This window comes from Camelus bactrianus, chromosome 19 (assembly GCF_048773025.1).
Source record: "Camelus bactrianus isolate YW-2024 breed Bactrian camel chromosome 19, ASM4877302v1, whole genome shotgun sequence".
NCBI lineage: Eukaryota > Metazoa > Chordata > Mammalia > Artiodactyla > Camelidae > Camelus > Camelus bactrianus.
In genome coordinates this window covers 22,642,032-22,662,609 of record NC_133557.1, presented here as the reverse complement: position 1 = coordinate 22,662,609, position 20,578 = coordinate 22,642,032, and the positions used below count along the sequence as shown (strand labels likewise).

The window sequence follows — 20,578 nt, the reverse complement described above, 5'->3', positions numbered from 1 at the left end:
GCTTCCATTACTATGTCAAAACAAAAATAAAAAACTGAAAAAAACTGGATTGGTGCAGGCACACTAGGTTAAGCTGGAAATCTCTCTAACACCACAACCAGCATGTGACGAAGATAAAGCATTCAGGCTAGGTGCCTGACGTGTGGGAGGAAAAAACCCATGTAGTCTGCACAGAAGGGATTCCAGCTTAACTGCACTAAACAATGAACAATTCCAGCATATGTAAATATTGCCTCTCCAAATGCCGACAGTCTGAGTCTTTATTCCCCAAGGACAAAGGCCACAGGACCCCTGGACCTGGTCCAATCTGGTCCAGGGAGGGGCCAGGCTGGCAGCCTTTACCGGGATGGATCCAAACCTGCAGGCTGCTCCTAGACCTAGAGTTCTAAGATGCCACCATGTGAAAAGTTCCAACTGACCTCCCGTCTGCAGAGAAAAAAGAACAAGCATCCACACCGTCTACAGCAGCCCCAACAGCCTCGGGAAGCCCAGCAGAGCATTTCTGTCCAATCCACAGAGGACACCACCTACCCAGAGTTCACGCTGCTGCCTGGAACTGGTCTACCTAGAAGGTCCCAACAGCTGGGCCCCAAACTTGTAGTAACTGTTCCCCTTTCCTTTGTAAAAAAGACTAAGTCATCTGAATTTGAATTATTTAGAAATCATTATTTTATGGAGTCCAGGAGAGGAAAGATTTAAAGAAACTTCATTATAAAAATACCAGCACCAAAAACCTGTCCTTAAGATGTTCTTAGGTACATATTTAAGGGCTTTTTTTTTTTATTGCTGATAACAGGTTTAAAACTATGATATGTGCATTTCCTGGCAAGTTACACAAGTGATTTCTTTGCTTACTCACATTTCCAATAAAAGCTTAAGGAAACAGACAAAAATACAAAGGACAAGAGAAATACGAATGGCAACAACCTCAAAGGATTTAGTAAGACAAAATGTCTCCACAGTCAGTGTCTGTCAAAATTTTAAAATTATCCAAACAGTGCAAATGCTCAAATCAATGTCGTACACTGAACTAGTAATACTTGTCTTTATAGCTGCAAACTGAAAAAGTCACCCACTTATATTTATGATCACACAAACCACCTAATTTGTCAAGGTTCAGCTTAAAGCAACATTTAATATTCTTTACAAGACGGAATTTGTGACAAGTTCAAAACGAAAACTTGCTTTCTTTTTTCACGCAGCTGTGCTCAGAAGTCTACATGATGTCCTCAGAAACCATCCTGGACTAAGGAGCCAATTCAAAAAACAGTTCAAAGCAGTGTCACACTAGCCGCCTGAAGGTATCCTTGGAGATACTGGAGCGCTTCTGCATTGAGGCTGGTGCTCACCATTGATGGAACCTACCAGAGACGGGAAACACACACAGGATGACAGATCCTGACACACCAACACCCCCCCCTCCTCCGGGGGAGCTGCCGCAGCTCTGGGAAGGGCAGTCCATCACCAGTAACTATTCACATGATGCCCAGAGTAACTCAACTGCTTCTATACCTTCAAAAATGGGTAGGTCTAAAAAGTGGATTCATAAGGAAATATTATTTTATTGTTTAGTGTGATAGTGGTATTGTGGTTGCTTAAAAAAAAAAAAGGTCCTATTGGTTGCTAATGCCTAACGAAGTATGTATGGGTGAAAAGACACGATGTCTAAGGCTTCCTCTGAAATGATCTAATTATCAAAAGTCGGAGAATATGGAAAGGAGTTTATGTATGACTGAAACACTGCGCTGTGCACCAGAAACTGACAACACTGTAAACTGAATATACTTCAATAAAAAAATAAAAGCCGGCACATGAGTGTCTATTATAGTTTCTAAGTCTGTTTCAAGTTTTCCATCATAAAACAATGAAAAATATAGATTATCTGATAAAATTTATAAGCTAATACAACTATAAAGCCATTATTAGATTTACTCTATGATCCATTATTCCTGAGTATTTTGCAGTTAAAAAAAATCAATACCTACATTTTAATAATAGGATTATTTCAATCTGGGAATTAAATATGTTTCTGTTTAAAGCATTTATCCTCTGCTTTGTCTTTATTCCTAAAATCACCTGCACATCATATAAGAAAAAAAAAGACTGTCATTTTAATTAAAAAAAAAAAAAAAAAAAAAAGCCTTGACTGTAAAATCCTACAGATACTGTCTGATTCTGCTGAACAATGAAAACAGGCACCAGAATGACCCTCTTGCCTTCCCATAAAGGTCACCATTGATCAAGAGTTCTCTGACAGCAAAGACACTTACCCTTCCTGGACAGGCAGTAGACAATTTGTGAAGTGACTGTGCCAGGTGGATTTTGGGGTTGTTGACCATCTGACCTACAGGATCATGTTCTTTTTTCCCAGCAAACGCCAGCTGTGAGAAGGCAGTCTGGTATCCTGGTGTATCTTCTATGTCAATAAAATGTTCTTCATCAGGAATGGTGTCATCTTCAGGTAACTCAAAAAGGCCAATCAGAGACTGCAATAAAGGGGTCCTGGATTGGAAGATGACAAAAATTTAAGTAACTACTCTGAAGATTACACAATAAATAAACAAGAAGCAATTCCTCAGGGACACAAAATTATAGACTCAGAGTCTCAAGAGTAGAGAGGGACTTCTGAAATTAAGCAGCACATCAATGCTTGTGCCCATCCAGAAACCACTCTTCAATTCTGGCCCACAGTACCCCAATTTCTCTTTTGGAAACAGCTCCATCCCCAGAGCTCTCAAAGCTGGCTGTGTGACCCAGGCCTGGCTACTTAATTAGAAGGCCATGTGCCTCAAACCAAACCAAGGTGATTTAATGCTTTTAGAAGAAATAAGCCTCAAGTTGTCAGATCGCTTGATGGAAGAGGCTGCCTGAGTGAAACTAAGAAGGAAAGGAGCGGCGAGAGGGGAAGAAAAGCCAAGTCAGCCAGACACCGAGCACAAGCACGTGAGATCTCTTGGTGTATTCAGTGTCTCCTCTTAAAGACTTAAGGCAGGTGGGAAGGGGTCAGCTGAAGTGGTAGAGTGCATGCTCAGCACGCATGAGGTCCTGGGTTCAATCCCCAGTACCTCCTCTAAAAACAAATAAACCTAATTACCTCCCCCCTGCCAAACAAACGAAAAACAGTAATAAATAAATAAAATACATACATACATACACACACACACACACATATATATATATATAAAAAAGAGACAAGCTAGTTCAGACAGGAGGCAACCGTCATGTAGACCAGGGACTTAACCCAGGATCTCACAGGGGTCCATAAATTCCCCCACAGGAAAGTTAATCAGAAAACAAGATCTTTCTAGCCTCAGAAGGATCCACAAGTCATGTCTTGGATCTGATGGTTGCTAGGGGGGAGGCTAAGATCAGAACCCAATTCTCTTGACCCCCAACAGAGTAAGTCTGGTTAATTTTATAGTCTTCGGGGAAGGAAACTGTAATTACCCCAACTTTAGAATGGAATACTCACCACAGCTTGGTATACTCTGTGTCCATCATTGGGGGACATTCTGTTAGTAATTTGGTTATGCCAACCGCACAAATCTTTTTCTCTACATTTCCAGATACTTTCTGAATTTCAGGAATAATGATTTTTTCCAAAACCATTCCAAACATTCTATTAAAGCAAAATAAATCCACTCAGTATTAGATTACCACTATAACTAAACACTCAGTGCCTCCTTATGCATATAATAAAATACAAAGTAACAATGCTGCTGATTTTGGTCAGCTGAATGGAAGAGACAAAGAAATGACAAAATTAAAACATCAAGCTCTACTCTGTGACCAACTGCCGTCATCTTCTGTGAACACTATCTTAAGCCCATACTTAAGTAAAATCTTTATAGCCTTTTTTTGGTCTTATATATTTTTTTAGATTATTCAATAAATCTTTGAAAAATTAGAAATCAGAAGAGATAAGCAACAAGAAAAAAGAATCACCATCACCCCTCAACCCAGCAATTACCAGTTTTAACATTTTTGGATTATAAACTTCCCAACTTTCTATGCTTACATACCTTTAAGTATGTAAATGTTAATGGCTGAATTTAAAAAAATGATTTGACCAATGACTGTTGTTGCAAACATCACAGAAGTAGTTTTTCATAACTCTAAATGATGTAAAATTCTCAGTTTATACTTCCATTATTTTATTAAGAATTTATTAAACTCTTTGAAGTGGAAACAGCAGCTATCAAAGAGCATGGACATTGGATGCTCTAGATTACAAGTGTGTATTTCCTGCCCTTGAGAAAGACCATGCCAATTCAGGCACCCACTAGCACTGCATAAAACTGCTGGTTTCATCATGATCTTCTAAAGCTGGAAACCATATTTTCTGGTACCTTTCAGGTTAATACAATTTTTACATTTCAGTCAGTCTGGAATTTTTTGGATCCAAACATACAGAGACCTAAACTGAGGTTCTTCTCCAAGGAGTTTTTCTCTATCATTCTTCACGTCATTCTTTTTCCTACTAAACCAGAAACGCTGCCGAGCTACATTCTTAGGCATATATACGAAATTAAGTCAAAAATAAAAAGTTTTACTGCTCTAAACTTTTCTCATCTGAAAAATTACACTGTTGGCCTTCTCAGAGGCAGGCTCCCAGAGACAATGCCAGCCATGTAACGTAACATGAACACGGGCTGCAGAGAAATGCCAGGGGCAGGGGTTGGGGTACGGGGTACTTCTGGCAACTAGGAAAATGTCTGCAGTATTTTCTTCTTTACAACCCAACTCCCCAAGAACATTTTGAAAACCATGAAGATACTATTACTGATTCAAGAACTATAAAATCATCTATAAAATAGAGATACTAATTTGTGCTAAAAATTCTTTTTTTTTTTTTTTTTTTGCTTTTCAAAATAGAAAAATAAAAACATACTTACTTTGGTTGTATACCATCAAATATTTCCTGCAGTGCTAACGCCCCATACTTTATGCAGTACAAATTAATAAAGACTAAGAAACCTGTTGAAAAGAGATGGGGAGTATCAACACAGAGGACTCACTGCACTTAACAAGAAATTTAGTGAAAGCCTGCCAAATGAGACATTCATAAACATCAAAACTCAATGATTAACTCTGGCATCAATACTGGCCTTTTAATACAACTTAACATAGAGAATTTCTGCCTTTATAGTTCAGTCATAAGTCTTTATATACAATCTCTGATTTATATTTCTTTATAATCTATAAAAAATGTTGATATTTAAACTTACTAACCTTTGGAACACAATATATTGAAACATTCAGTGTTGGGAGAATACAAGCATCTTAAAATATTTCATATATAAAACTTATAACTGATAGAAAAATTTGTATGTAAGCATGAAGTCTAAGGGTTTTAGCCACTTTTCTTATTTCTGTAGGAACACTAAAAATATTTTACTTACTCTTGATAAACTTTGTTGTTTTGGAATTCTGAAGTCTTTGGAATAGTAGGATGAAGATTTGCTTCCTGTACTGGTCAACTGACTCACTAAAGAATTGAATAAAACCAATAGTATAATTATTTTTCTGAGTACCTCACAGAACCCTCAACTACATGTATAATGAGCTTATATTCATACTCACGGAGGCATATGCTCTATTATACTATTTAGAAGATAAAAGCCTTGGTGGTCATTGGCTTTGGATGCAATCAGCTTCTGGAAGACACCTAATAACCCAGGCTACAACAAATTAAATTAAATAATAATTAATGAGGCAAGGATTAATTGTTGCAAAAGTTTAGCAGGTAATATATATTAGGAAAAGGTGCATGCTGTAATAATCTAAATAGCATTTTCTCTTTATTTCTCACTTCTGAAGTGTAGAGGAAAACAAAGTCCCACCACGATAAGGCCTTAAAGTTAAATTCTTGAAATTAACCTATTTGGTTTTTTTTTTAAAATTTCCCACCATAGAGATAACTAACTAAAGGATAACTAGTTCTAATAAAATATATATTAATATTTCTACTGATTAATTCCCTTTTTATTAATTTTAAAGAAATTTTAACTTTTTTAAAATTAAAAAACGTCCGCCATTCCTACTTTAGAAAATCACAGTTACATGACAGTAAACATGACTCACAATTTTGTCGGCAGCAGCACTTGCTATTGTATTTGAACCGCGCTCTAAGAACGCCTGGAGAAGCCTCACTAGGGCAGGAATATTTCCTGTTCTTTCCCAAAGTACTGGCTGAAGGAGATGAGGAAATAAGGCCATATAGGAAGACGGGATATCATTTTTGTGTGTTTCCAGAAGCAAAGACATCACTTGAAAGACATATGGAATAAATTCTGTAGATAAAAGTTAAAGCCAGCTGTCAGCTTCAGAATTAATGGCTCTGACACAAAAGGCACGTATCTCTTAGGCGGACTGCATTTTATCATCACTTTAATAATTTTATTCAACGAGAAGGAAAATAACTTGTTTACCTTGTACATCATTTTGTAAAATTTCTGTGAACACCAGAAACAAAGCCTCCTCAAAATTCACAACAGCAGCAGGGTTAGATTTGCAAGTAATTCTTATGGATAAACATATTGCTTCAAACATATAGTGGTTAAAGTGAGGTTTGCTTGGGTTCTGAAATTTAAAAAAAAAAGTTTATCACCCTAATAATCCAAGTGACTACTAGAAGGAATCTAAAACACATCTAACCTTAATAAAAACATTAAAAGAGACTCTATCTTTTTAAAAATCAGTATTAAGAAAAAATACCAATTATACTTAAAAAGCCTACATTCATGTTAAAATTTTGTATTGACTTTAAAATTCAGAAAATACTCGTTAATGCCTGTTTGTTTGGATTTTTTTAAATAGGCAAAAGCCTACTTATGAAAAAATACTTCAGGGTCACCAGGAGGTGACTACACAAGCCTCGGTTCCCAGCGCTTGTAAGGGACCTTCTCAAACCCGCGTGCTCTCCTGGGCTGACGCGGACAGTGGGGAAGAAACAAGCAGGGACACAGGCTGACTCTGCCACTAGCCTCGTGTAGGACCTCGTGGCCTCAGTATGTCTCTAGCTACACAGTGACGATCCTTCGTATCAGCTGTTTTCAATTTTCTTTTTCAAACAAAATCCTTGGAAGGCTACCACGTAAAGTGATGAACTCAGATTGTGTGTATATGTGGGGGCAGGTGAAAGCGAAGGGACCCTGCTTCTCTTTTTTCTCAATTCCCCAAAACCCAAGTAGGCCCAAGACCCTTACCTAGAACTCAGTGGAAAAATGATCACTGTTCTCAAAGTCCCTTTGATCCTTCCTAATGAATTCATCTCTTTTTTACATAGAGTAATCAAAAATAAGAATCTACAAAGGAATTCGGTTGGCCTTAAACTGATTTTTTATTTTCTAAAACTTGGTATTAATATTTAAATATGGATCAAAATATCTGTAAAATTTCTAGTCAAAGGAGTGAACTTTATTTGGGGGAATAAGGAAGACCAGGCACAAGGGACTTCAGCCGCCAGTTTTCACAGACGTCTCTCAATAGCCTCTTGTCCATTTGGTGCAAAACCTACTTCTTCCATCGAAGAGCATTTCAAATCATTTGTGCTTTCTCAATTTCCTTCAAAGAACATGTTACTTTTTAAAATAAGAACAAAAAAGTCAAAGTTTCTGAGCCTACACTTAAAGATGAGTGACGCCACGTCTCCAAGCTAGCGTCATCCCCACACTTTCAGAATGATACACTGTTGGTCAGGAAGAATTCATAGATCTTTCCTTGTCCAACATATTGCCAGGGAGTTCTGAGGCTCAAAGTTTGGAGCATTCAGGTTAAAAAGCAACTACACTTTCAAAACTGGTTCTGTTACCTTACTAACAGCTAGCAGCTTCTGTGTAAGCTGAGTGATGAGCGTAGGGATGTAGGGGATTATGGCTTCTTGGAGGAGGGAGAAACTTCTCATGATAGCTGGAAAACATAAAAAGAGCAAAAACAAAGTTTAGTTAAACTTCAGAACAAAACAGTGATTGGGGGGAAAAAAGTCAACTGATTCATCAACTAAAATTTTAAGACCCTTGAACAACCCCTACGTAGTTCTCTCCATTTAAAAATTATCTAAATTTCCCTTCTTTTTAAAATTAGGCCAAGGATTGGCAAGAAAATTTTGCTGGGAAAAATTATTTCCAGAAGGCTTAAGGGACAATAAAAATATTGACGTGACCGCAAAATTAACTGCTCATTAATAGATGTCTAAAAACATTTGGCATGGGGCATAAATATATTATTAAGCTAAAAATGTGTAATTGTTTTTGTACAAACAGAACAGCTGTTTACTAAGTAGAGAGCCTACTATATGCCAGGCATATGGGATAGAAAGTTATCCTCTCTCGCCTCCTAAACTTTGCAGTGATGCCAGACTCACCCTCCAACTAGCTAGCAGCTACCTATCCTTCATCTCAGCTTAGACATAACTTCTTAGAGAAAGCGAAGGGTTATAGGATGGATCAGTACCCCTCCCCTGGGCTGGCACAGAATCTTATCATCCACTCATACAACAGTATTTATTGAGGTTTTACATACTGGGTGCTCTTGCATACCCTAGAAACACAGCAATGAAGACCAGATTAACAGCAGTAAAAACACACACACAAATATTCACCTAGATACACACACACATACACCCACACCCCAGGGATCCTTACTGAAGCCAGAGGCATCAAGGACAGTTTCTCTGAAAAGCATTTCCTACGAGTCAGACACTGTGTTAGAATCTTGGAATATAACCGTGAATAAGAGTAAGATTGTCTGAGAACTTTTACCAAGACACTCTCCTATTGTAACATCTGGCAGGTGGTCACAGCTGCCTATGTCCTTGGCAGTATGTCTATGAAGGCAAGATCTGTGTGGGGTCTACCAGATATACCCAGGTTTCACACCAAGACCTAGCAGAGCACGCTGTCAATAAATGTTATCTGAGCTCATCTATGCCCTCAAGAAATTCAACCTAGAAAAAGTAAAAAGGAATCTGCTACCTTTTCTTTAATAAGAGTTCTATATTGAGTTAACATAACATTTTTTCCCCTGAAAACACTGTTAACAATAAACAAAACAGTATTTTTCACTTAAAAATATCTAAACCTACCTAATTCTTGACAAACAGTATCTGGTTCATAGACTAGAGCCCTGTAATCCGAGATTAGATACTCAGGGTCTGTACATCAGGGAAACGGCCTACCTTTCATAATATATTCATTTTCTGAAGAGCCAGGAAGTGTGAGAGCTTTGAAAAGGTTTGTTAGCAGAATCTCAACAAACGGTGCGATTTCTGCAGCTGTAAAGCTATAGATGAAAAAACAGCTTTCAGTCACTGCCAACTCTTGAGCTTGTCACTTAGGAATACCTTTGGCAACTATTAAAAATCACACTTGTTACAAAAGCGAGCTGTTTCCCACCACTGACAATCAGCACACAGCTCAGAATTCTTTGACATGTGTTCATATTAAGCTCCTAAGAAGGCACATGGGAACAAACACAATTAAACAAGCCCCTAACAGGCAAACCCAACATCATCTAAAGCTGTTCAGGTCTTTATTGGTTCGCATCTGTCACCATCGAGAACAGAACTCAGATTTTCAGTCACCTAGTCTTCCTCAAGATGGAGCAGGTTCAGAACTGTTTTCTGTATAAATTCCAGGCCTGAAGACAAGTACTCTCTTGACTCATCTCAAAGGATATCCTTTCAACCCTTAACTGGCCACTGAGCATATCTGTACTTCAAGTTCTTGATGAAGAAAAGAACCTAGAATGTTTTCTTTCTCTTACCCAAAGCTCAGTTTCAAGAAGTAACACTGCTGAAGAATGGCCTGAAAGACAGGCAGACTATCCCCCACTGCATCTCATCCTTGGATCGGGCCAGAGGAGCTACTACCGTGGACCCTGGAGAATTACTCTCACTCAGCTGTGTCAATCTCAGCACTGAGTAAGGTTACATACACAGCCAGGGGAAAGTAACTCTGCAGCAGGATGTTGCTAAGAACACTCTACAAGTATTCGCTTAAGGAAGGCCCACTTCTGAGATGCCTCTGGATAACTGTTTTAAACCTCACACCCCCATTATTCTCCTTTGCTCCAATTTCCTCTATATGACGTTACTGTCATAATGTATCTATTTTGGCATGTGGTCTCAAATCCTTTTGGAATGAGACACAGTATAAATGAATAAAATGTACATATTTATTTTTCTAACTACTAATGAAATTATGAACATATCCAGGTATCTCTAACAGTACAGAATGGTCTCCACCCTGAGATGAAAAAATACACAGAATCAAATACTTACAGGGTGGCGTTGTTAGGGCCTCTCATAGTGAACAGTCTCTCCAGAGCATGTGCTGCGTAAGTATGAACAACAATACTTTCAGCTTGAAGATGATTAATCAAGAGAGGAATAGAAAGTAAAAGGTGCTCTTTTGGTACCTGGAAAAAAATAGTGATATACATGCTCTAACTCACTGATGCTATCACGTAAGTATCAGCCAACTGGAAGAGAAGGATTTGCTGATTCTAAAAAGTGTGTGTTTCCAGCTATTACAATGGAGATGATACAGGTGAGAAATCAAAACTTCTACCTCAACATGGTGGTTCAGTTCACATCCAATTTTCCAATTCTCCTTCTCTAAGCATAAAGCTATGATTGGGGTAAAATCTTGTAGATAAGTGAACATGCCCTAAAACATTTAATATCATGGAGAAGCAGACTGATTTTATTAATCTTAAGAACTATACTTTTCCCTGGCAGGTATTTCTTAGAAAAATCATTCAAGCTCTTTGTGCCTCATTTTCGCCTTCTTAAAAAAGGGGGGGGGGGGGCACAAACATAAACATAGTAATCTTTAGTAAAAACCTCTACAACTTTAGAACATCCACTAGTCTTTAAAACAGAACAGCTTCACAAGGTTGCATGTAACCTTGGTAGATCCCTGCCAAAGACACATAAAAGTTATAAAATCAAGAAATTAAAGGATCATCCATAGGAAATAAACTGTAGCATATTCTTATAATGGAATACTACACAGCTATTAAAAATGAACTATAACACATCTACTAAAAACAGTGTTAAGCACAAAAAAAAACTAAATGTGTAAACTAATACCTATAGCATGGTATCAATTAAAATTTTAAACCTATATAATACTATAGAATTTTTGTAGAAACAAATATGTGTAAAACCATGAACAGTCACTTATATGGGTATAAACCACACTGAATTCATTCATTACCTCTGGGGAGAAAGAGGAACTAGAATGGAAATAGGCTGAGAACGCCCTGGGTGCCACCACTGTGTGTGCAGTTTCAGTCATCACAGCCTGGAGTTAAGGTTTGTGCTGGTTATGTGAGTATCACTGTATTATTCTCTATTTTTGCTTTTGTGTTTAAAATAATTTGCAAGATGGCCACAGTGTAATTTGGTGGTGGTGTTGGAGGAAGTAGGATGGACTGTGCATGTTTTGTTTTCTGTCACTAAAATTACAGTGACTTACAGAAGGATTGTATGACTAGATAGCAGAAAATAATCCAATTAAAAAATGGGCAGAGGAGCTGAACAGACATTTTCCCAAAGAAGACACAGAGATGGCTACAGGCACATGAAAAGGTGCTCAACATCACAAATCGTCAGGGAAATGTAAATCAAAACCACAAGATATCTATTGCCTCACACCTGTTAGAAGGGCTGTTATCAAAAGACAAGAAATAACAAGTGTTGGCAAAGATGTGAGAAAAGGAAACCCTGGTGTGTTCTGTAGGTGGAAATGTACGCTGATAACAGCCACTGTGGAAAGAAGTATGGAGGTCTCTCAAAAAATTAAAAAACAGAACTACCGCATGATCCAGCTATTTCATTTCTGGGTATTTAACCAAAGGAGACAAAAATACTAACTCAAAAAGATATCCACATCCTCAGTTTACAGCAGCATTAACAATGGCCAAGACTTGGAAACAACTTACGTGTCCATCAGTCAATGAATGGATTAAGAAAATGTGGTGTGTGTATACACACACACACACACAGACACACACACTATTATTCAGTTATAAAAAGAGAAATCTTGCCATTTGCAACAACATGTATGGACCTTGAGGGCATTATACTAAGCGAAATAGAGAAAGATAAATACCATATACTCTTACATGTGAAACTTAAAAAAACAAAAAAAATGAACCCCTAGATACAGAGAACAGATTGATGGTTGCCAAAGGTGGGGAGTGAGTGAAATGGATGATGGGGGTCAAAAGGTACAAACTTCTTGTTATAAAATAAGTTGTGGGGATGCAATGTACGGTAACTAGTTAACACCATACAGCATATTTAAAAGCTGCTGAGAGTAGATCTCAACTTCTCTCATGATAAGAAAAACATATGCATGGTGATGGATGTTAACTAGATTTACTGTGATCTCTTCACAACATATACAAATATGAATCATCATGCTGTACATCTGAAACTAACATAATATGTCAATTATATATCAACTTTTAAGAAAAGAGAGAGCTGAAGGAACTGAGACTCACTGAGGGAACAGCAGATTGGAGTCTCCCCTCTCTAGTAAGTGTCTGCTCAGTGACAAGCATAAGCGGGTGGAATTTCTTTCATTCTCCTTGCTGAGGCCCAATAACTGAATGTATATAAGTTAAATGAGGTGGGATTCCATCACAAGCATTAACATTGTACTTGGCAAATAGTAAAATATTAGTAAATGGGAGCTACACTCTTTTTCCATTTCAGGAAACTGTCAAGATGGTATTGTGTCCTGAAGTGGGTAGAACTGACAGAATTTATCTGTCCTCACTGTGGGGAGGCTGTTACAGACAGTAACTAAATGGCAGAGTCGGTGATTTAAAGCTGCCCCCTGTATTTCCAATATAAGAAGCAGAGTACTCCTGCATGAACAGCAGCCCCAGGTGTGGATCTGTTTTCCTTTCTGTGGTCCACGGTGCTGCAGTTGGTGGGAGCCTGGGTATAATCGATCAAAATGGGGAATGATACGAAGATTAAGTTTGATAAAGGAGATTTATGCTCGAAATTAACTTAAATACTTCAGGATCCACAAATTATTCAGGGCTCAAAATATTTGGGAAATATATGAACCTTTAAAGGGTAGCTAATTCAGGCCTGGGGCAGGAAATGTTCAAGATGAACCTGAAATATTCTGTCACATAGGAAAGAAGGGAAGTTGTTAAAGGCTACTAAGTTTATGTCAAGAGGACACAGGAACCTACATAATGCAGCCCCAACTGGCCAAAGATGGAACAACCAGAGCATCAGAAGGCCCTCAGGAGTGACCCGGAAGCTTGTAAGGCACTAAACTCCTTACTCTGAAGTGATAAAGGGGAAAAACATACAAACATTTTATGCTGTTTTTCCTTCAGATTGGTAATTAATCTACGAGACAGTAGTGGGAGTTGCACAAAAGAATGAACATACTAAAAACCGCCTAAGTATACATTTTAAAATGGTGAATTTTATATTAGGTTACCTATATCTCAAATTAAAAAATATGTCAATGATCACTTTTAAAATCACTGAAAGTGAACAACCAGACACTGTATGTGTCCTAATGAAACAAAATACACCCACGACAAATTCTTGCTTCCCACCTCCCCCACCTGGAATAAAAAATCTAATCAACCCCTTCAGATTAACCAATTTAGAAATACAGGGAACAGAGGAACAAGACATACTATACCACTGAGCCTGAGGATGCAATTAGCCAAAAGTAGAATGAGAAACTCCACAAGATAAATTACTGCTTTCTCCAAAAGATAATATGCGTTAAGAAAAGAGAAGGACCTCTCTGTTGTAAATTAAGAGACATGAGATATAATCAACCATAAGCAATGTATAGACCTTGTTTGGACCTGAAATTTTTTTGGTCACTGTAAAACAGTATTTTTAAGAAACTGAGGAAAACTAAGCATGGTCTGGAACCCTAAGTTCTTCAGGAGTTATTGTTAATTTTGTTAGATGTAGATATTAAATAAGATTGCACAGAAGGGAAAAGAAGCTGGTATACAATAGAACTCTTAAGCGATTAAGTGGCATATAACATATAATGAAAAGCTACTTACTTGATTCCTAAAAATCATAATGTATTTGATACCATCAGCTTTAAGAACAGGAAATTCATTCACTATTAAAAAAATAAAAAGTCACAGTTATTTAAGTGCTAAGACTGTTACTCCCAATATGGTGACAACATTATCAGATTTTTAAAACATGATTTTGGGTAAACAAAATGTCAAATAATTGAAGCTTAGTTAATTATGTAATGATTACTACACAGTTATTAATTCTGGTAAGACTGTAAGTAATTTTATTTTTTTCCCCTTACTTTTAAGTTTTACTACAAATCAACATGTTACTTATATAACTGAATAAAAATAATTTGGACCATGAACTAATGATGGTATCTTTTTCCAGAATTAAAACTATTCTGAATCAAAAGCATGTGTCTCTGGTTGAGATTGTTCTAGTAGTGGGAAATAAATTAGTGAAAGGGATAGAATACTGGCCAATTGTTAAATATTCTTGAAGCTGAATGATAGTAACATGAATGTTCTTTACAATATTATCCCTACCTTTTAGTGTATTTAAATTTTCCACAGTTTTAAAAAGAAGAATATATATAAAATCTTGATTGACATACTTTCATAAAACATGAAATTACCCTTAATATCTATTAGTTTCAAGTACTTTAAATTTACTTGTTTTTAAGAGTTCGTATTTTAAATGAGAAGGAAAACAAAAACCAAAGTATAATTTCTAATACATTAATGTGTACTCACACACACACCCCCCCCACACACACGGTTTTATATGTATAGTTATGTACTAGGCTAACAAAGCTCGGTTACAATTTAGTCTTACTTGTTCCTATTTTCCCTCTATATAAGCAACATTTTCCTTACAGAAAGTGAATTTCACCTTGGCAAGACCTGGGGAAACCATTTGAGATTTTATTCAATAAAACAAGTAACAACGTGGACAGGGGCCAGTGTTTTTAGCATCATGGTGACACAGAGCCTGCATCATGACTCTTGCCATGATGTTACTCATTTTGTAGTTTAAGGTAACGATACAAATAAAAATTGCAGATATACAGTCTAAGCTGTATTAAAGACATTTTACAAAACTCACCATTAGCTGATTTTAAATCAGGGAGAATGTGATTCACAAAGAACTCAGTCAGGTTTACAAGTTCATTTGCTTGTGTAATTCCATGCTAAAAAACAAATTCAAAAACAGTGAAATAACCTGAAGTATCTGTATGCAGCTACCACACTGGAAATTTAGGCAAATTTAGAAAATCAGGTTAAAAATGGGGATGAACACTTCAAAATATAAACTGCTTACATATAAAATGAGAGTATTTTAATATATAATAAAGAAAGTTCTCTAAATTCAAGATAAACTAAATTTAAGTTTAGCATGTTTTATACATTGAGTCTCAGCTAAGGGAACAAGTGCAGCATCTGTCCAATTTTTTGGTCCATAAGAAACTTCAGTGCTTAATACAGCAACATAAAGTCATCTGTGGAGACGCTATGAATTCTGATCAGAGCTAACACATTACCTAGCAGAGTAGGCTGAATCATCAGAAATATTATTACTTCTTTGTGACTTCTGCGGTTACTGGTAAGTCTGTTTTAGAAACAAAACTATGCTGAAAAGATTCACCTTCTGTGTTTGAGCTTTCGATGCCAAAGATGTCACTAGGTAAATGGCTGCATCTTTGTGTTTCCAGTTGACAGATGGATTTTTTGCATATTCCTGCAGCATGGAATTAACATAACCAGAGAAGATTCCTGTCACGGGTCCCTCAAAAAACTTGCATAATCCTCGTACTAGATCACAAGCAGCCCTGCGTCTAGTATCAATATCTATAAAATCAAGCAGAAATATATCAGGGGAGGAAGAAACCACCACCAACCAACTCATCAAGTTTATAAGAAAACAAATTGCCATCTGACAGCCATCAGCAACAAAAAGAATGAAAAGAACATCCCCCTAAACATACACTGAGAGTGAACCTAAAAGGTCACAGTAGTATCATCAACACTAAGTATACAAAAAAGAGAAGAGAAATGATTCAACTTTTGATACAGCTCATGTAAGAGCTACCTTTTACTATGTACAAGTTAAACTCCCCCACCTCCCTCTATTCATTAGAAAAAGAGCAACTTTAAAACGGGCTTGCTGAGAGACTGACAGCTAAAAACCAAAATACATACCAGATCCTTCCAAATCTCTTCTTATGTACTCCTCAGAATTATCTTCAAAGGCTTCTTCGTCAGCAGCTACAAAGAGACGACATTTCAGATCACCTCTTCAAAGACATGACAAGTCATTCTACTTTTACAGCTGAGCACGCAGAAGAGTATGCGGAATCACCAAGTTCTACAGCCAAGCGTTCTTTCCTAACGAATAACTGCTTCACATTCTCTTAACCATTACTTAGCGCAGCAAGCGCTGCCCGGAAAGGCCGGCTAGCAGGTCACGCACACAGCTGATACAGGCTCACTTGCTCCAGCGCGAGCGTCCTCAGAACTGGACTTCACCAACAACTTTCAAAAGTACTGGTGACCAATCTAGCAATACCAACTTTTTATTTTGCCAGATAAGGACATTAAACAAATGACCTAGTAGCTGTAATCACCATATTTAGTACAAGTCATTTTAACACCAAAACAAGCAGGACACACAGTATCAGAATAAAGATCTCCCCTTTAAATAGTTTTATCGAAACACAAAAGGAGATAAAACCCTGTGTGATGCTATCCTTTATTCCTCATTCTGTCCCAGACTGAATGACCTAATGACTGCTCTGATACACAATTCCTTCCCATCTACTACCCACTCTTCCCAACTGTAAGGAAGACATTTTGTATACAAATACAGACTCTAAGGGCTCTTAACCTTAAGCAAAAACTAAATGGGCTTCAACTCTGTCTTTAAAAGTTATCAACCACTGCTAGTCTCAAGACAACTATTTAAAAACAGCTTTTGCCCTGTGAAACACTAAACCAAACAAAACTTAGACTGAATATGTTACAAAAAGCAACAGGAAAAAGACTTATTAAATTTTTTAAATTTTAAATTATTAAATATATACTAACATACTCTTTAAAAAAACCAAGCTTCTAATTAATCTCCTAAAAAAGATCTACACCTTGAGACAATTACCTCTAAATTCCATGTTAGGCACAATAACCTTTTCACAGATGCTTGTCAGCGTGTTCTGGTCCTCAAACAGATTCTTATAGTGAGGTCTCTCACAAACCGAAGCCAGAAACTGAATTGCATTACTTACCAACTGCAATAAAACACAAAATAGGCATATTTTAAAAAGTAAACCGAATTGCTTATTTTTTCGGGAGGGGCGGGGGGGAGGGGGGGAGGGAATGTCTTAATTATTTATCTCCACCATCATCTTACCAAGTCATATTTAACTTCTTGACCTGTTGTAACTAGTAAATTCCAGATGGCTGTGACAAAACGAGGCAGGTACCGCTGAAATTCTTCATCATATTTTTGTGCATAGAGTGCAGCATTATCACAAATCTGGGATTTTAAGAGCTCCAATAAGCCTGCTTCCTCTTCATCCTCACATAAGAGAAAATGGAAAACTCAAACATACAACTTCAACGCTACCACAAATAGGGAGAGAAGCTGAAATTCCTGAACGAACTCTTTAAAAAAAATTTATATTCCAAGCTAAGTGCTGTAAACTACATTTATGCCACTGCCAATTTATTCGCCTGGTCTTTCAAATAAATAAAAGATGAAATACTTCTTATTTATTAATGAAAGCAGTTCTCAAAAGTTTTCAAGTTAAATAAAGGCTTTTCTTCTGGTTGTTGAATTATAAAATACATATTACACTAAAATAATATATCCTCCAGAAACCTGAATGATAAAGATCACATCTCACCTTCCTTTGTAACATGGTTAATTGCCTTGCTATCTCCCTGAAGGTTCTCCTTCCAAATATTTTAAAATGTGTCCTCCCCCCAATAAAGTAATGCTGTCACAAAAAATATTTTGGTTATAAAATATTAAACAATCTAAAAATATGTATATATTAAACAATCTAAAGCAGGGGTCAACCAGCTGCCTAATTCCTGAAGTAAAGTTTTATTAAAGCCCAGCCACCATCATTCCTTGTTTTCATTGATGTAATTTATAGTACTGCGTGTACAGCCCACAAGGCCAAATATATTTCCTACCTGGATCTTTAACAGGAATAGTTTGCCAGCTCCACTCCAAACCACAGCAATGATGGATATAATTATCCTAACTATATGTAACAACATCCCACAAATGCCTTTTGAGTTATGTGCAAAAGAACTCAAACTGAGTAAAGATAAAAAAGAACTCCCTAATAGTTCCTTCAAGGCATAAATATAAGGGCCGCTGCACAGGTGGATGACACAGGGTAGAACATGGTTAAATGGGCAGACAGAGCCCTTAAGAACCCCATCTGGAGAACTTCTTTTTAGACTTAAGTGTAAAGACAAGCTGTTTTCTGAGGGAGTGTTTTTTCCCTAGTGAACTGCAAGAATTATTTTATGGAAACCCAATCTTTTTTGGTTGCTTTTTGTTGCTTGTAAATCTCAGAGACAAAATTTGCTGTACCCCCAAAGAAATGATTCTCTACACCCCACCCCCCAAACAGATTTGAACCACCAATTCTAATTTTTATTTTATCTGCTGCTGAAGTATTCTTAATATTTTAAATTTTTTGTTTAAGAGGTAAATCATAAATATATTAATAAACAAGCAAATGAATAAGACAGAATAAATGCTGTATGTTGAAAAGTATGTATTACAAAACCCAGATCAGAAACTTTAACACATTACCAACTTTCAACATGTCCCCTCTTTCCCACACTGTACATGACTTTTTCAAAAGAGGCTACTATCACAGAGGTTTAATTTTCATTTCATAAAATTATTTAAAAAATGGATTTTCATAAAAGTAATTTTTCATTTCATAAAATGTTCACAATGTGAATACCTGAGGTCTTACTTTCAATAATGTAATAAAACAGCCTTATCCGTAAATTGTGACTTTAAGTGAGGCTTATAAGAAGAGTAATTCTGCATGTTACAAACAACCAAACGTAGAATATCCTACAAAATCAATTATTACTTGCATTCTTAGAATTCAACCTATTAACAATGCAAGATTAAATAATTTTTAAGGAATTAGAATGCTCAATGTTCTCAAATAACGTTTTTTGAAGTCTATCCTCTTTGCAATGTTTTCAGAGAGTACTCAAATAATTTTTTTTAACATTATAAAAAATTGAGATACAATTGACATTTAACATTATATTTCAAGTCCTTAATTTAAAAAAAAGCCTACTTGGAAACTATTTTAAACAATACTTACATCAGTTTGTAGAAGTTTATTATCTAATGTCAAGAGGGTATGAAAATTGTTCATCCAAGTTTCCATATTATCTTCAAAAAATTCAGGGAGATCCTGAAGAATAAATGCTGCCTTGAGACTTTTGGTAGAAATAATTAAGTATTCTATTTTAAAAAGTTTTCCCCACCACACACAGTATTTTCCACATGCTTAGACTCAAGCCCACACTTCTCAGCTGAGCCAACCATTACCTATTCTGACAAGAATTCTCGGCTCCAACTAGGTCTGGTAGCTGAGTAAATCATTCTGTCTCCGTAAGCTTTCAACCATAAATGAGGCCACCTCTATTTCCTGTCCCAATCTGAATCTACTTATTCCTTCAGGGTCCAGCTAAGACTGAAGACTTTCCTCACAAAACTCAGTGTTTACCAATACATTCCTTTTCCTTTCTGAACTACTGCATTTATTACTGTGAGACGACCACCAAGTTAGGCTTACTGTCTTGTGCAGTTACCGAATTCCTGTGGCACAGTACCGCCTTCTTAATGAGGGATAAGCCCCCAAAGGTAAAGATTATATGCCCCCTTCCTTTGGTTTCCCTGACTAACAAGTTATTAAGCACCTCCTTCTACTCGACTTCTAGGAAGCATTTCTAAAGAAGGTATAAACAAAAACAGTGCTATCAAGAACTTCTCAAAATGCTGTCCAGCTGAACACTGATGAAGGCATGCTATTTCGGGCTGTCTCTCCCATTCATTCTCCCTATTCCTTCTGAGGAATGCTCTCCCTACCACTGTGAGTATAGCCATGTTGTAAAGATTAAGTCCAGTTTCTTGGCTCTGGCTATGAGCAACGAAAAGGCCAGGTCCTTCCTCTGTATCTCAGTATAGTAATTTGTACCAATAAAGACTCTCCTCACGTTCCTAAGTCAAAGTAATGACTCAAGAACAGAAAGAATGATTGGAGGCCACTACCTCTCAGTAGCAACAGAGTGAGTGACCAGGCATTTTCTGCTATAAGACTGTGGCTGTGCTTCCTCAGAAATGTCACTAGTTCATACAGCTTCCCAAATCTGCTTCTTTAGCCTTTGGTCTCCCAGATATGCTTCCATTAAAAGCCTTTCTGAATAAGCTAGTCAGAGGCCTCTAATCAAAACATGGTTGCCCCAGTGTTAATACCCATTTAAATGAACAAAAGAGGAA

The 20,578-nt window shown here is 36.9% G+C and overlaps 1 protein-coding gene across 1 annotated transcript in view; it reads right to left on the bottom strand.

The window, feature by feature from the left end:
- Positions 1-740: 740 nt before the first annotated feature.
- The window catches only part of CSE1L (chromosome segregation 1 like), a 35,285-nt gene continuing 15,447 nt past the window's right edge, over positions 741-20,578 (bottom strand). Inside the window, exons 8-25 of the mRNA XM_010958627.3 lie at positions 19,398-19,490; positions 17,438-17,605; positions 17,186-17,315; positions 16,234-16,299; positions 15,680-15,882; positions 15,140-15,224; positions 14,071-14,132; positions 10,283-10,419; positions 9,179-9,282; positions 7,814-7,911; positions 6,432-6,582; positions 6,085-6,293; positions 5,584-5,681; positions 5,403-5,488; positions 4,896-4,977; positions 3,473-3,619; positions 2,271-2,502; positions 741-1,361 (exon numbers count right to left, since the gene is read on the bottom strand). Coding sequence (XP_010956929.1) covers positions 1,272-1,361; positions 2,271-2,502; positions 3,473-3,619; positions 4,896-4,977; positions 5,403-5,488; positions 5,584-5,681; positions 6,085-6,293; positions 6,432-6,582; positions 7,814-7,911; positions 9,179-9,282; positions 10,283-10,419; positions 14,071-14,132; positions 15,140-15,224; positions 15,680-15,882; positions 16,234-16,299; positions 17,186-17,315; positions 17,438-17,605; positions 19,398-19,490 — 2,241 coding nt within the window. The 3' untranslated portion in view covers positions 741-1,271. The remainder of the gene's footprint in view (positions 1,362-2,270; positions 2,503-3,472; positions 3,620-4,895; positions 4,978-5,402; positions 5,489-5,583; positions 5,682-6,084; positions 6,294-6,431; positions 6,583-7,813; positions 7,912-9,178; positions 9,283-10,282; positions 10,420-14,070; positions 14,133-15,139; positions 15,225-15,679; positions 15,883-16,233; positions 16,300-17,185; positions 17,316-17,437; positions 17,606-19,397; positions 19,491-20,578) is intronic.